This window comes from Mus caroli, chromosome 5, assembly GCF_900094665.2.
Source record: "Mus caroli chromosome 5, CAROLI_EIJ_v1.1, whole genome shotgun sequence".
Classification (NCBI taxonomy): Eukaryota; Metazoa; Chordata; class Mammalia; order Rodentia; family Muridae; genus Mus; species Mus caroli.
This window is the reverse complement of record NC_034574.1, coordinates 19,501,230-19,516,442: the sequence shown is the minus strand read 5'-3', so window position 1 is coordinate 19,516,442 and position 15,213 is coordinate 19,501,230. Positions and strand designations below refer to the sequence as shown.

At 54.4% G+C, this 15,213-nt stretch overlaps 2 protein-coding genes across 5 annotated transcripts in view; one reads left to right on the top strand and one right to left on the bottom strand.

The window, feature by feature from the left end:
* The window catches only part of Smarcd3 (SWI/SNF related, matrix associated, actin dependent regulator of chromatin, subfamily d, member 3), a 31,760-nt gene extending 24,324 nt beyond the window's left edge, over positions 1 to 7,436 (top strand). Inside the window, exons 2-13 of one of the 2 annotated variants that reach the window (XM_021164008.2) lie at positions 1,231 to 1,442; positions 3,215 to 3,257; positions 3,989 to 4,111; positions 4,218 to 4,340; positions 4,578 to 4,673; positions 4,820 to 4,921; positions 5,071 to 5,232; positions 6,050 to 6,147; positions 6,279 to 6,414; positions 6,709 to 6,831; positions 6,939 to 7,040; positions 7,254 to 7,436. In XM_021164008.2, the coding sequence (XP_021019667.1) occupies positions 1,231 to 1,442; positions 3,215 to 3,257; positions 3,989 to 4,111; positions 4,218 to 4,340; positions 4,578 to 4,673; positions 4,820 to 4,921; positions 5,071 to 5,232; positions 6,050 to 6,147; positions 6,279 to 6,414; positions 6,709 to 6,831; positions 6,939 to 7,040; positions 7,254 to 7,307 (1,374 nt within the window). In that variant the 3' untranslated portion in view covers positions 7,308 to 7,436. The remainder of the gene's footprint in view (positions 1 to 1,230; positions 1,443 to 3,214; positions 3,258 to 3,988; positions 4,112 to 4,217; positions 4,341 to 4,577; positions 4,674 to 4,819; positions 4,922 to 5,070; positions 5,233 to 6,049; positions 6,148 to 6,278; positions 6,415 to 6,708; positions 6,832 to 6,938; positions 7,041 to 7,253) is intronic. The other variant, XM_021164009.2, reaches the window with a different exon arrangement.
* Chpf2 (chondroitin polymerizing factor 2) lies at positions 5,689 to 13,632 on the bottom strand. 3 transcript variants are annotated; one of them, XM_029477419.1, is made up of 6 exons: positions 12,078 to 13,632; positions 10,413 to 10,977; positions 9,592 to 9,774; positions 7,211 to 8,989; positions 6,703 to 6,878; positions 5,689 to 6,433 (listed from the first exon to the last, which is right to left on the bottom strand). In XM_029477419.1, exons 1-4 carry the CDS (start codon positions 12,338 to 12,340, stop codon positions 7,694 to 7,696), a joined length of 2,307 nt encoding a protein of 768 aa, XP_029333279.1. In that variant the 5' UTR covers positions 12,341 to 13,632; the 3' UTR covers positions 5,689 to 6,433; positions 6,703 to 6,878; positions 7,211 to 7,693. The 3 variants fall into 3 exon arrangements, with proteins under 3 accessions (XP_029333279.1, XP_029333280.1, XP_021019665.1); XM_029477420.1 differs by having other exon boundaries at positions 6,703 to 6,854; XM_021164006.2 differs by having other exon boundaries at positions 6,703 to 8,989.
* Positions 13,633 to 15,213: the final 1,581 nt, after the last annotated feature.

Sequence of the window (15,213 nt, the reverse complement as noted above, 5' to 3'; positions counted from 1 at the left end):
AAAAAAAAAAAAAAAAGTATGTGCTATCATGTGCAGTTTATTTGATGCTGGGGATCGAACCCAGAGCACCACATGTATTGCACAAGCTCTGAACCAAGCTACATTCCCTAGCCTGAGATGGTAGTGTTTAAATAATAGGGGTTTCGTTCCTCTCTCCCTAATACCCTTCCTGGCCTAAGTCCCTAAATCTCAGCCCCCTTCCTGGGCTTGGACAAGTGAAATCTGAAACACTCCACTTGCATTCACATCTCATCTCTTTTGATTGACTGCCCAGAGCTGGTGGCCAGAGAAAATCAACCTGCCTCATTTCCCTCCAATTTCTACCCTTTCTGGGATATTGAGAGGAATAGGTCGTCTCTGATGTGGGCAGATGGGAGGGGAAAATGGATACTGCTACAGATGCGGCTTCCTTCACATCCCTGCACTGGCAGTCCACTTCTAGTCCTGTTCCCCACTTGCCACTCAGGAAAACCTGGCAGAGTCTGATGACACCAGACCCTCAGGTCCCCTTGCCCAATCTCTTGAATCACCTTGGGAGAAATGAAATTAAAGAGGCAGGTTAAGTCAGTGGGTGTGGAGACCTGGAGTTAGCTGTACCAGTTATGTTTGAGATTGAGGTGCCAAAAGCAGGGGGCTCCGAAATGGAGATGGGGGCTCAAGTACAAAACACATCAGCCCCAGAAGTGGGGTGTGGAAATCGGGAAATGGAGAATGAGGGCAAGAGATCAGCCCCTCCCTCACCGCAGCGAAGCAGCGGGGAGCAGGGCCCGCCAGGTGCTGCCTTTGCCAGGAAGAGCAGGGTGACCTTGGTGAGGTCGCTGTTTGCTTTGAGCCCCAGTTGCCCCATCTGTCAAGTGGGGATGAAAAGACCTGCTCTGACTGGCTTGCAGAGAACCGTAAGGATACGAACATCCTTTGAAAGGTTGAAAGGCGCCATTAATATTCATTTTGGGGGTACCTTGCACGGCTCTGAGACTCGGCTATGCTCTGGGCAATTTCCTGGCTTCAGTTAGCTTCATGCAAGGAGACGCTGAGCCCCCTCCTCCAGAGCCGCGCAGATTCCCGCGCCCCCGCCCCTCCCACCAATCACTCCCACTCATCGCTCAGCGCAGGGTTACCAACCCAGGGTCTTGGAGAGGGGCGGGAACGCAGGCACGCTGGCCTAGGGGTCGGGACCGAATCTGACCTGCCGGCGCTGGTTTCTGCTTCACCTCCCGCCCCACCCCCCAGCGCCCCGGGATGCCGTCTGGAGCCCGAATGCCCCACCAGGGGGCGCCCATGGGCCCCCCGGGCTCCCCGTACATGGGCAGCCCCGCGGTACGACCCGGCCTGGCCCCCGCGGGCATGGAGCCCGCCCGCAAGCGAGCAGCGCCCCCGCCCGGGCAGAGCCAGGCACAGGGCCAGGGCCAGCCCGTGCCCACCGCCCCAGCGCGGAGCCGCAGGTGAGTGCCCCCCAAAACTCCGCCCCCCCCCCCGCGTGAAAGGGCGTGCAGGGGCGGAAGGGAGAAGCCTCAGGGACCAGGTGGGTGAGTGGTGGGGATGGAAAGCTAAGGTAGGATGGTAGCAGCGACCAAGTCATTCTAGCTTGGATGTTCTCTGGAGAGGGCTTAGGGGGCACTGGTCTGGTTCTTTTGTGTGCCCACAGTGAAGACAGGCTGCAATAGTCGGCTGCCAGTGTCCCTTCTCTGCACGCACCCTTCATTCTTCTGCTTGTCACCTGCTAAATCCTTTCTCCCATCCTGTACCCCAAGTTCTGGGAGATGCTTCAGTCTTTGGGGAGAAGCAAGGCTGGCAATAGACCAAGGGTTGAGTTTTAGCTGTGTGTTTTCTAAAATGTAGTCCTCTGGTACCTCCGGGCCAGTCCCGAGTCCCGGACTGCGTCAGATCCCCTCTAGATTTCTGCAGCCCTTATCCTTGGCAGTGGGCATGAAGAGGGCGTTATAACCCCTCTGAGGGAGCAGTTCTGTCCCCAAGCCACCGGACCAGCTTATTTCCTCGTCTGAGAAGTTGGTGGCACTCCCATGGTCCCTGCTGGCTCTTGGCAAGAGTTATGCCCCTATGGGCATCGGTATTTAGCCAAACACACATGCTTCCTTTTGCACAACAGATGGGTTCTTATACAAGGTGTAATATCAGTTCTACTTCATTATTAAATAGTTTTTACACATCAAGAAAAATCATAGGCATCCCACAGTAAATCCTTTTACAAAGTGAATCATTATCTTGTATAGCAAGTAATTCTTTGATTTTTTTATGTATAAGTTAAGAGTTTTGTGTGGACAATTTATTTGAAATAAATCAATCCTTTCATGAGAGGCTTATCCAGCCTAAGAATGGGTTTTTGTTGTTGTTGTTTTTTGGGGTTTTTTTTTTTTTTTTCTTTTTTTCTTTCTTTAATGAGTTGCTTGACTGGGCATAGAATGGATTTCTGGATAGAGAGGGGGCAGTGAGTGAGAAAGCCACATGGGGGCAGTGTAGAGCTATCTTCTAGGCTATGTGTTCTCTCTTGGTCAGCCAAGGGTTTTCTACATTGCTTTTGAAACAGAAACATCCAATACCAGGTGCTATCTACCCTAGGTTCAGCCACATTGGTTCCAGTGCTAAGTCAAACTCACATAGAACACTCCTGCACACTACCAGGGTCCTTGTGACTGTGGTGTGTCCCTTGGTTGGCAGATGGTCCAAGACCACAAGCATCTCCTGCCCTTAAACAGTCCCTTCCAAGCCCAGAGCCATTGGCGTGCCAAGTCCCACCACTTCATCCCATGGTGGCTCAGGAGCTCCAGGAACCAGGTGGAAGAGTCATCTCTCCCCTCCTTGGAGCTCGGGCTCTCTTGGCAGGAAAGGCTCCTCAGAAGCTATCTTCTCTCTCCTCTGTCTTCCCCACTCCCAGGCTTTTTGCAAACACTTCTGCAGTCCCCATCTTTTGGCAGCATCTCCTCTTTCACTAGTTCCTCCTAAGTCTGAATTTCTCTGGCTCTGAGGATGTGGCGAGGTATAAAGTGGGGGCAGGGGGTACCCGGCCAGAGAAAGGATCTGCTTTCCAAGGGAAGTACCAGCTCCATGGCCCTGCTGTAGCCCTCAGACAGGCAGACAAGCAGGCTGTGGGAACCCCAGCCAGCAGGCGGAGATGTCGGGATAATTTAGCAGGTGGCCTCGTTACTCCCAGATCTGTCGCCATGGTAACCTGGTTTTTTCTTTAAAAAATGTACAGTGCCAAGAGGAGGAAGATGGCTGACAAAATCCTCCCTCAAAGGGTGAGTTCCTTTCACAGCAGCCCCCAGCCAGCCCCCACCCCTTTGCTCCTCCATCCTCCCCTCCTCCCTTAGGAGCAAAGCTTTGGGCTCAGCGTCACAGCCACTTTCACTTTTTGTTTTAAAAGCTCATTAGGAAGTGAGGCTCCCTTTGCGAGAGGGTGGGGCTGGACTGAGGGAGGGAGCTGGAGAGCCACGGAGGGAGGAGGGGCAGAACACAGGGCCTGAGGTTGAGGGGGCGGGATGCCAGTGGTCCAAAGGCATAAAGGACAAAGAAGGAACCAGAAACTGCTGAGTGGAGGGAACAGAAAGTAGCAGGAGAGCCTGGACATGTAAAAGGGGCAGCAGGTGTGGAGCTCCCGAGGCAATCTACACCACCTCCCAACTATCTGGGGTACCCAGAATCCCTTAGCACTTTTCAGGGACCCAGGGTGTCTGTATGAGTAGGGGGTGATAGGATGAGGCTAGGCACTTGCACCTGCTGGGCTGCCAGTCGCTGCTGCTTCCTGGTGATGAGATGCATGAATTGTCCTGGAGGGAGAAGCAATTTTATCCGCACACAATGAGGCTATATAATAGAGTCCTGGGGACAAGTCCTATCTCCACTCTCAGGATTCCACAGCCTGAAATCAATTGGACAGCTCCTTACATGTCCTTTGTGTCCTGGGGTCACACAACAGACGAATGTTCTGCAAGATGGTCTGAGGCCTGCTTCCACCTTGTCCCTCCTCCAGATTCGGGAGCTGGTACCCGAGTCCCAGGCTTACATGGACCTCCTAGCATTTGAGAGGAAACTGGATCAAACCATCATGCGGAAGCGGGTGGACATCCAGGAGGCCCTGAAGAGGCCCATGAAGGTGCCTTAGTATGGCAGTAGGGACAGGCACTGCCCAGTAGGAGGAGGCAGGGGGCCCTGGGTCGGAGGACACAGCCCTCGTCCTGTACTACACTTTCTTTCCACAGCAAAAGCGAAAGCTGCGCCTTTATATCTCCAATACTTTTAACCCTGCGAAGCCTGACGCGGAAGACTCTGATGGCAGCATTGCCTCCTGGGAGCTGCGGGTGGAGGGGAAGCTCTTGGATGATGTATGTCCTGGTCCAAGCCTCTCCAGGTGTCCTGGTGTGGGTATGGGCTGAGTCAGGGTTAGGACTAAATGTCTGCACTGGGAATTGGGAGTCAGCCCAGGCTGGGGCAGGTGGGCCTGGGGACAGTCTGGGTACAGTGGGCTGCCTCTGAGTATACTACTTGCCTGCTGCCAACTTGGCCCATTCTGTGTCCATGGTCCCTGTTCTGCCCCCACAGTCCCTGTCACTTTCCCACAGCCCAGTAAGCAGAAGAGGAAGTTTTCTTCCTTCTTCAAGAGTTTGGTCATTGAGTTGGACAAAGACCTTTATGGCCCAGACAACCACCTTGTTGAGGTAAGACAGATTGCCTCTGCCCTTGAATCACAACCTCCCTGTCAGCCCTGAAGCAGCTGCAGATTTGGATGGAGGACCATCCTAGAGCCCTAGGCTCTACCAATCCAGATGGGTCTGTGTGTAACTTAGCTCTTCCCCCTGGACAGTGGCACCGGACACCCACAACCCAGGAAACAGATGGGTTCCAAGTGAAGAGACCAGGGGACTTGAGTGTGCGCTGCACCCTGCTCCTGATGCTGGACTATCAGGTTGGTTTTACCCCGTGCCTGCATGCCACCCACACCACAGACCCCACTGTCTTCCTACTCACCTTCTCTAGGAGCATACTGCCAAGGACCCTAACCTCCATGCCCCTGAGCCCTACTTCAATCTTACTCTCCTGGTAACTTTTCTCTAGCCTCCCCAGTTCAAATTGGACCCCCGCTTAGCCCGGCTGCTGGGGTTACACACACAGAGCCGCTCAGCCATTGTCCAGGCACTGTGGCAGTATGTGAAGACCAACAGGCTACAGGACTCCCATGACAAGGAGTACATCAATGGCGACAAGTATTTCCAGCAGGTAACAGATGTCCTGAGCCCCAGGACCTGGGGAGCAAAAGCACCTCCAAAGGTGGCTGTCTCCTCTTGCTGAGTTCCTGGATACCAGGAATGTTCAGGGCTATGGTCCTGGAGCCGAGAGCAGGGTCTCGTCCGGGCTCTTCCACGGTCTATTTAGCTGCTCCCCCAGGGAGGTGAATCTGGGCCCCTACTGGTAGGGAGGGCATCTGGTGATGGAATCTCCTTGGTACCTGGAGTTGGGAGCTCTGAGGTGCCACCAGTCTTGGTCTAGACTTGGGGTCACTTTGCTATTCTTTCTGCCTCTCGTCTGAGTGAGTGCCCTCTTTGAAGTGAGGAGTGGTGGACGCTGTGCGGTCACATGTCTGGCAGCTAGGAAAAATGAAATTGATGAAAAATGACCTGACAGAAGGAGAGTATTACTACTAATGTATTTTAAAATAAACACAGTAGATAGATATAAGGAAAAAGAGTAGTTGGTATTTATTGAGCATTGATCATAAAACTTCAGACACTTGTTGTACACGGGTTCACCTAATTCTCATGACAACCCGTGCAATGGGGCTGTTGATATCCCCATTCTAGAGGTGAAGGGACTAAGAGCTTGCTCACAGAATGTGGCAGACTTAAGACCCCTGCACTGGCCTCGAGATTAGCCATGCCTTTTTCTCTACCTCCAGCCTGGTTCACTGCCATCAGCACCCATGATTCTGACTTGCCCTCAGTTTCTTGTGGTCTTTCCAGAACGAAAGGATTGTTACTAGCTACTGTGTCTTCAAACACACACACCAGTGATCTCCCTCTCAATTATCCTGCTTCAGATTTTTGACTGTCCCCGCCTAAAGTTCTCTGAGATTCCCCAGCGCCTCACAGCCCTGCTGCTGCCCCCAGACCCAATTGTGATCAACCACGTCATCAGGTGAGGTGGCCCAGCCTTCCCCGCAGACAGGGAGTTTAGCTCCCTGCTCCCCTCCTCATGTACCCTCCCCAGCCCTAGCCCTGGGCTTCCGTGGTGTACCATGGACATCAGAGGCTGGACTTCTCTGGCAGCGTGGACCCATCCGACCAGAAGAAGACAGCGTGCTATGACATAGATGTGGAGGTGGAGGAACCACTGAAGGGGCAGATGAGTAGCTTCCTCCTGTCCACGGCCAACCAGCAGGAGATCAGTGCTCTGGACAGTAAGGTGAGGCCTGAGCCCAGAGCTGGAGTGGGGCATTAAACCAAGAGAGAGGACAAAGCACTCAGACCACAGCATGGGCCTAGGACAGGGGGCACATGCAGCCCCTCCCTAGTGTGAGAAGGTGACTTCATTCCAAGGTCAGCTCTGCCCACCCGGCTCCCCTCACGGAACTCAGAGGAAGCAAGGGCTCTGGGGAACTCTCCTTCACAAGAGAAGCAACACCCCCCCCCCACACTGCCCCCTTCTCCCTCTCCCGCAGCACAGGGCAGGTGGAAATCATTGTCTTTCTACCTGTAGATCCATGAGACGATTGAGTCCATAAACCAGCTCAAGATCCAGAGGGACTTCATGCTAAGTTTCTCCAGAGACCCCAAAGGCTACGTCCAAGACCTGCTCCGCTCCCAGAGCCGTGATCTCAAGGTGAAGACGGGGCTCCGGGAGCACTGATGTGAAGACAAGCACACGGGCTGGGGCAGATGGGCATGCACCTCAGGGGGACTCACCACAGGCCCCGTGCTCCCTCCCAGGTGATGACAGATGTGGCAGGGAACCCCGAGGAAGAACGCAGGGCTGAGTTCTACCACCAGCCCTGGTCCCAGGAAGCTGTTAGCCGCTACTTCTACTGTAAGGTAATGGGGGCCCTGGAACCCGAGGCTCCCTCTCCCTCAGTCCTAGCAGCCTTGCCTCTCACCTGGCCACAGTTACTTGTCCACCACCCTACACCCCCATGCAGTAGTCTCCTGGTTCCCAGACTCTTCCAGGGAAGGGGTGCCAGGATGGGGTACCCCTGGTCACTCACCAGGATCACTGTAACCCTGCCCCCGCTCACACTTCCTCTAAAGATCCAGCAGCGCAGGCAGGAGCTGGAACAGTCGCTGGTCGTGCGCAACACCTAGGAGCCCGTGAACAAGCGTCAGGGTGGACCAGCCACTCCGCCCAGCACAGGCCCTGGGCTCTGGACTCCCCCTCTCGCGCTGTGCGGAAGGTGGGGAGGGCTGGATGGATTAAAGGTCACGTAACAGACAGCAGCCTTGTGGTCATTGTGGACGGGGATGGGAAGGAGGAAGAGAAGGGGAAGGCAGTGGAAGCCGGCAGACAAATTCTCCACAACCCTACCACAGATTCTTCTTCTTACCCCTCTCCCTAGACCTAAAAACAGTTTGGCAGAAGATACGTTTAATAACATTTCTTATTTTTAAAAAAATACAGTGGCAAGCCCTCCATCTGTCCGTCACCTTGCCTTGCCCTTCCCGGGGCTATGGCAAATGCAGGGGTGGGGAGGCTAAGTGCTGTTGGCCTGTTCCTGTTCAAACAGAGCCATGGCTAGCTGGGTACGGGCCCCCAGCCCCTCCAGATTGCTGAGGCGACAACGGTGGTACAGTTCCTCACTGAGCCGGGGGCTACAGTCCCGCAGAGAGAACTTCTGCACCAGCCCTGGCTCTACGGCTCGAAAGAGGTGGAGCCCTGAGAACCGGAGGAAAACATCCATCACCTCCAGCCCCTCCAGGGCTTCCTCCTCTTCCTGGCCTGCCAGTTCACCAGCCAGCCGGGCGCGGGCTGCCAGATAGTCAGCATTGTAGAAGCAGCCCTCTGCTGATGCCTGCCGGTCAAATCTGCCCCCAACCGGAGCCCCCCTAGAAGGGTCCACACCAGGGGAGGGGGGATCAGCCCCAGGGACACCTGGGGGAGATCTCTGTGGTGACAGAGCAGGGTTGAACTCCTGAAAGTGGACTGGAAAGAAGGCCTGCCAGCCCGAGATTGCATTCATGCGGCAGCGGTTGAGGACTTCCGACCCAGGTCTTGTCCACACGGTGGTAAGGAAGAACAGTGTGTCCACAGGGTGTTTCTTGGAGATGACATCCATGAGTCGCACCTGCGAAGGGGCCTCTGCTCGCACCGCAAGCCAGGCCAGCCTCGCCGCTGGGTACCGTCGTTCTAACTCAGCTGCTGCAGCCTTCACTCCGAGAAATGGGTCGGGGCCCCCTCGGCCTTCCCGGGGCCCATAGACCAACAACAGGGTGAGCAATGCATGTTCTCGAGGCTCCAGAACACTGGCAGCAAAGGCCTCAAGAAAAGCCAAGGCGGCTGGAGCTTCAGCCACCAGGAGTGGCAGCACTAGCTGCACCCGGGTAGCCTCGGTGACATAGGGCATGGGCAGGATTTCCACTCTGCTCAGTGGCCTCAGCAGGCTCACTCTGCGGGCCAGGGAGCGCCTGTGCCCTCGCTGAGTCACAGCTTCCAGCAGCAAGTCGAGGGTATATTCCATGCCCCTTGCAGGGTCAAAGCGCCGGTAGCCATTGAGAAGCCGCTGCTTCTGGAAGCGCAGGCGGGGCTGATAGCGCCGATTGAGCTGCTCCAGAGCCGTGTCCACGGCGTCCCCTACATCTGCCCTGCTAGCCCCCTGCAGGGGACACTTGGGAGCTCCGTCTGCACAGGCGAAAGTGTGCTGCTCCGTGAAGTAGTCCCAGCCCAGCACCTCGAAGCGAGAGTGTGGAGTGAAAGGGGCTGGGAGCCCAACAGGCCAGCTTAGCCCTGCCTCCCCCTCCGGGGTCAGCACCGTCAGGTTCCGGATCTGGGCCTAAGTTGGAGAGAATGCAGCCAACATTAGTGCTGGTTCTGAGATCATGCCCAGGCTCTGGGGCTCCATCAGCAGAGCCTGGCTAACCACCGAGTCCTTTGCCCATAACTGTCATAATCTAAAATACAGAAGGGAGGTGAGGAATGCCCACCTTCACAACTGCCGCCAGGACCATCTGCTTGGCAAAAGGAAGCAGATCTCAAAATACACAGTTCAATACACTTTCAATCCCGCGCTCACAGGACCAACAGCCTCTTCACGATCCTCTGACCTACCTATCAGATCTATACCCCACTTCTGATGACCCCCACACTACAGAATTCCCCTCCCTTCTATCTTTTGGGCCTTTAGCACAATTCTAGACGCCTAGAACGCTGCTGCCTGTCTCTCTCTGGGCAGAGCACTAATGTAGTTTAAGTAAGCTGCTGGGAGTTTACCTACAGATTTGACGAGCCAGAGTTTACTGTACGGTGCCCTGGACCCCAGGGCCCCTTGTCCCTGGGATGGATGATTAGGCTCTCTCCACCCTAGCCCTGGCCTCCCCAGGACCCCTCTAAGCTCCCAGCCATGGCCCTCGGGCACAGCTCACTGCAGGGGCTCACCTGCAGTTGTTCTATTTCACTGTAAGCCCGCTCCAACTCCAGAGCGCTGAAGCGTTTGTGGAGCCGGTACATGAGGGTGCCCTCGGGGACCGGGTGAACGGCGAAGGCACTCAGGAAAGCAGGGCTCCCCTCCTTCTCGGGGTCCCTATTCTTGGCCAGTTCGAAGGAGCGATACTGTTGCCCCTAGAGGGACCAATCAGACAATCAATGCTGCACACATAAGCTGTGGTCCCCAAAGCCTCGGTCTCCTTAGCTCTCACACCTGTCACCACCACCGCTCTAGAAGGGACCGAGAAGCAGTGGACCCCTAACCGTCATTCCTGCTTCTAATGCCCACATTTTGGAAATAAGGCAATTGGGCAACTAAGGGCCTCCTCTTTCCCCAAGAACCGCACTGCCCAATGAGAATACAGCTGTAGGACATCCCAGCAGGCAGGTATGGGAGATGTCTCGCCCCTGGGATGTCAGCCTTCTATGGTAGAGCTTTCCACCTGGGGGTGGGGGTGGGGCTAGGGTGGTGAACTCTAGAACATTTTCACCTTGTCCTTAATTGTGATGTACACTGGGTGTGGAAAACGGGGTGGGGGATGGCAGGCAGGGAGGTTGATGACTTCAGGCACCTCTCCCTGGCTTGTTCAGGGGTCCCTAAAAATTCACACTTTTGATGGCCCCAGGGCTGTAAGGTGAGCAAGGGAGAGCAGAAGGGGCAAGCTGGCCTCTGGGAAGGACAAAAGGGATGTCTGGAGAATTCAGTTTGGACAGCAATCATTCAGTCACTGCCAACCTTTAGGGGACTGGGACTGCCTTGAAGGGGCTGTCACCTGGTGCTGTGAGACACAGCCGATGCCCAGAGTGTCGATGAGGCAGCGGCCAAGCCATTCATCAGGCCGGGCACTGAGAATGTCCCCTCGGCAGCCATCCAGATGTGGCCGCAAGCGCAATAGGAGACTCCGTGACAACAGGTAGCCAAAGCCCCCATGGCAGTACCGGGCCTGCTCTCCTGTACCAATGAATTCCTCTGCATGGCCTAAGTACAGGTCTTGGTTGATGCTAAGGTGACCAGCAAGAGCTGCCAATCTGGGGGCCTGCACATATGTGTCGTCCTGCATGATGAAGAACCAGTCATAGTCTGCCCCAAAGTGTGTGTGAAGGTGGCGCAGGGTCTCTGACATGAGCCAGGCAGGCCGCTCATCTCCATGAGACACCACCTGCATCCCTGCAGGAGCCCGGGCCCCTCGCTGCCCCGTGAAGTAGAGTAACCGAGGGAAGTGATGTGCTACTGTACGGTTAACCGCGACGGCCAGGGTGGACAGTGTGGCTCGAGAAGTCAGGACAGCCACCAGCAGGCGCTCACGAGAGCCCAGCTCTGTCTGTATATACCGAGTCCTACGGAAAGACCAGAAGATAAGGGGTCAGCTCCTGAGTCATTAAGGGAGCATGTACCAGCCTAGCACATACATTCCCTAGGAATAAAGGAGTGCATTGGGAAAGGGGAGAGACCCCCTCCCTCATCACTAATAACTAGCTACCGGGGTGAGTGCCCACTGAGTGGATGAGGCTGGACTTGGCTACGTGGAGACAGGCTCTACTCAGGTCTATTTAGTAGGTTGGTGCAGGTACAGCTCTGTTCAAGAACAGTGAACATTAACACCAATGGGTAAGACGCTCTCAGACTTGGGGAGGGATAAAATAGGAGCAAACTAAGATAGGAAATAAGACAAGTGCTTCCAGGAAACTAACACTGAGTAGCAACATAAACACAGCAGCAAACAGCTCTAGAGTGAGGGCTGGTGCTGAGGACTGTGCACAGTCACCCTCACCTGAGCGTCAGTGCTGAGGACTATGCAGTCACCCTCACCTGAGCATCAGTGCTGAGGACTATGCACAGTCACCCTCACCTGAGCGTCAGTGCTGAGGACTATGCAGTCACCCTCACCTGAGTATCAGCGCTGGAGGACTATGCAGTCACCCTCACCTGAGCGTCAGTGCTGAGGACTATGCACAATCACCCTCACCTGAGCATCAGTGCTGGAGGACTATGCACAGTCACCCTTGCCTGAGTGTCAGTGCTGAGGACTATGCACAATCACCCTCACCTGAGCGTCAGTGCTGGAGGANACCCTCACCTGAGCGTCAGTGCTGGAGGACTATGCACAGTCACCCTTGCCTGAGTGTCAGTGCTGAGGACTATGCACAATCACCCTCACCTGAGCATCAGTGCTGGAGGACTATGCACAGTCACCCTTGTCTGAGTGTCAGTGCTGAGGACTATGCACAATCACCCTCACCTGAGCGTCAGTGCTGAGGACTATGCACAGTCACCCTTGCCTGAGTGTCAGTGCTGAGGACTATGCAGTCACCCTCACCTGAGCATCAGTGCTGGAGGACTATGCACAATCACCCTCACCTGAACGTCAGTGCTGGAGGACTATGCACAGTCACCCTCACCTGAGTGTCAGTGCTGAGGACTATGCAGTCACCCTCACCTGAGCACTTTCTTGTAGGGCTTGTTAGGATCCCTGTAGTAAGGCACAATCCTGGGTCTGAAGTCTTCATCGCCTTGGTCAAGCCCATTTTTTGAGTCTGGATTCTGTGGCCCTCCTGGCTTCCCCACAGCCTCTACACAGGGATCTTCTCCCTCACCCTGGATCCAGGAAACCCGCAGGAGGCTCAGGCTGCATCCCAGAGACAGTCCTAGGATGAGGGGGAGCACTGGCCGCAGCAGAGCCAGCAGGGAGCTCAGTCGCATGGTGGCAAGCCCTGACACAGGGCGCCCCAGGGGCACAGTCTCAAGGATGAGTAGATTGATGGGCCACAAGCCAGCAGTAGCCCACGGTTTTACCCAGAGAACCCGGAGTCAATGAGGTCAGCAACAGAAAAAGGAGCCCAGCATCCCCACCAAGTCTTCCCAATCCTATGTCTGGTCTTCAGTGGCCATGGTGCTGATACCCTCAGTAAAATACTAATGTCTATGTGAACAATGCCACTCCTTACGGGGATTGCAGTCTGTAGTCCAGGAAAAAGAAAAAAGAAAGTGCAGTACTGCCAAACCTAACCCCAGAAGGTCTACAGCCATTTGAAACATGGGCCTAATCCAAGTCAGCAGCACCCAGTGACACGGAGCTTAGGGCAAAGTGCATGCGCCATTCAAACAACAGTCTGACCAAAGGGCCTGCCTCAGACACCCTGTGCCATGCTGCAACTATCCTGGCCCACTATGTCTCCTCAGGCCCCAGAGGGACTGCTGACCTACCGCTGCTGCAGGCGAGCACTAAAGAAGGGGTCAGCGCCTCCTTCCACCCCGCTCTTGAGTGTCAAAGAGAGCCACAGACTCCAGAAATCCCCTCCTTGTCAGATAAGATCACCAGCTATGAATGGTGCCCACCCACCTGCCCACCCAAATGAGGTGAGCAGTCACAGTGACTCAGCACAGCTGGCCTCTCAGAGGAGCGCAATGGCTGATGGAGCCATTTTGCTGGCCATCCTACTCGTCCTGCAAAGCTATGCTGCCCACATATCTAAGAACAGCAGGAGACAAATTACAGACACTCTTGCTGTGGCTAGAGTAACGTTATCAAACAAAGCCGAATAAAGCAAAAGCAAGCCGGGAGACAGCAGCAGTTAGAAAAACGCGGGGGTCTGGGAAGGCCAGCAGAGGCTCACCACCTTCCAACAGGGCACCTTCCAATAGGGCGCCAGCCAGTGCCCTATTATTCCCTTGGCGACCACAGCACCGTGCCAGCCCCCAGAAGAAGGGACAGAGCGAGTCCTAGCCGGCCGTCTGGAGACAGAAATTAATCGCCTACGTCCCACGACTGCAGAAAAGGCCTGGCGTCCAGCTGGATTGCTCTGCGAACTCCGGCGGTGGAGGGGAGCTCGCGGCGGACAGCAGGACCGAGCAGGTTCTCAGGTCCTGCCGGGCAGGGGAACAGTAACACCCAAGCCCCACGGCAGACGGAGCCGCCTCGCGGGTGAGCCCACCCTGTGGCGGGCCGAGGAGCTCCGCTTTGCTGCCGCTGCCACCTCACAACCCAGCCCTCGGCTTCCTCTTCCGCTGCCTGTCAGTCTCCCGTCTCTATGGTGACCGCATCCGGCCCCTCGCTCCTTACAATCGCTCTCTATGGTTGCTGCTGCACCTCTGGATTCCAACGCCATGGCTCCTAGCGCCACGGTGAGTGAATCCCGTCTGCACCAGAGACGCTCCCCAATTCATCTCAACCCTGTTAGCGCTAAAGAAAGATGCCCTCCCCTTTTCTGAGCACGCTTCACCTAAACCGGCCACGCAACACCAGCGCCTATTTAGCGGCTCAAGAAATGTTTCTCTACTAAATTTTCAACACGTAACTCTACTAGGTAAAAGGATGAGGGACGTGTGACCTGGGCTCATGAGGGAACGAACAGACCTGGGCTAACCTAGAACTCAGTAGTTCTAAGGCGGTGAGAATCGCTTGAAAGAAGCCATGGATACTAACACACTCTGGTGTCTCAAGGCAGAAAAGTACGGAGTTAAGCACCAGTCAGGTGACTCACCATGTGAAGGTGGTTGCCACTGAGACTGATAATCTGAGTTCCATGTCTGGTGAAAAGAGAAAACTGACTCCATCAAGTTGTCCTCTGATACCACACTATTGTTAAAGGTGTGTACCACACCTTCCCTATGCTACATCTGTAAGAAACAACTCACTTGGACGGAAGGAAGATTGTCAGTCTTGGGATGTACAAAGCTACCACTTTGGAGAACTTTTATCATTTATAGATGTATGTCAGTGTTCAGAATACATTTGTACTGTCACATTCATGACAATCTCTCTCTCTCTCTCTCTCTCTCTCTCTCTCTCTGTTTTTTCGAGACAGGGTTTCACCAGGCTGGCCTCGAACTCAAAACCGCCTGCCTCTGCCTCCCAAGTGCTGGGATTAAAGGCGTGGCCACCCCGCCTGGCTATTGCTTTATTTTTGACATTGGGTCTGGCCATCTGACTTTGACCTTAAACTCACAGATCCATCTGCTCCTGCCTTTCAGTGCTGGGATCACAATCATGTACCAGCACACCTGACTATAGCCACAATTATTAAACTAAAAGGAGCAGGTGGAATTAACTTAATATTTTATTGTATTAGGTATAAATATATTTAATAAACACACACATTAGGTATAAAATATTTAATATTTTATTGTATTAGGTATAAATAAAATATCAATTCAACATATAAGCAATATGAAAAGCTACTGAACTGACGTTTTACATTTTTCCATATGCAAACTGAAATCCTAGCCATGTTTTACAGTTATAACGTGTATCACTTGTTTTGTTTCCTTGAGACAAGGTCTTGCTATGTAGATCAGGCTGATCTTGAAATCACAGCCATCTTCCTACCTAAGTCTCGAAAGTGCTGGGGTCACCAGTCTGTAGGCAGAACCAAGATGGATAGGTTCCAGGGGGCCTGGGTCCAGCCAGGAATGCCAGAAGTGTTACAGCTCTCAGAAGAGAAGAGATGAGGTTTGGGCAGCTTGCACTGGGCAGATAGCCTAGGTCCAGCTACAGAGGCAGCAACAGTGACCGGGGCAGAGTCAGCAGCAGCGTGAGTCTGGACAGCCAAGGTCCAGCAATGAATGCTTTGGGA

Excerpts from the sequence above, each read along its gene's own strand:
- Chpf2 (XM_021164006.2), bottom strand. The coding sequence starts at position 12,340 with ATGCGACTGAGCTCCCTGCTGGCTCTGCTGCGGCCAGTGCTCCCCCTC. Across the intron at positions 9,775-10,412 it reads GCTGTGTCTCACAGCACCAG|GGGCAACAGTATCGCTCCTT; the intron begins GTGACAGCCCCT and ends TGGTCCCTCTAG. Across the intron at positions 8,990-9,591 it reads GTGAAATAGAACAACTGCAG|GCCCAGATCCGGAACCTGAC; the intron begins GTGAGCCCCTGC and ends TCTCCAACTTAG.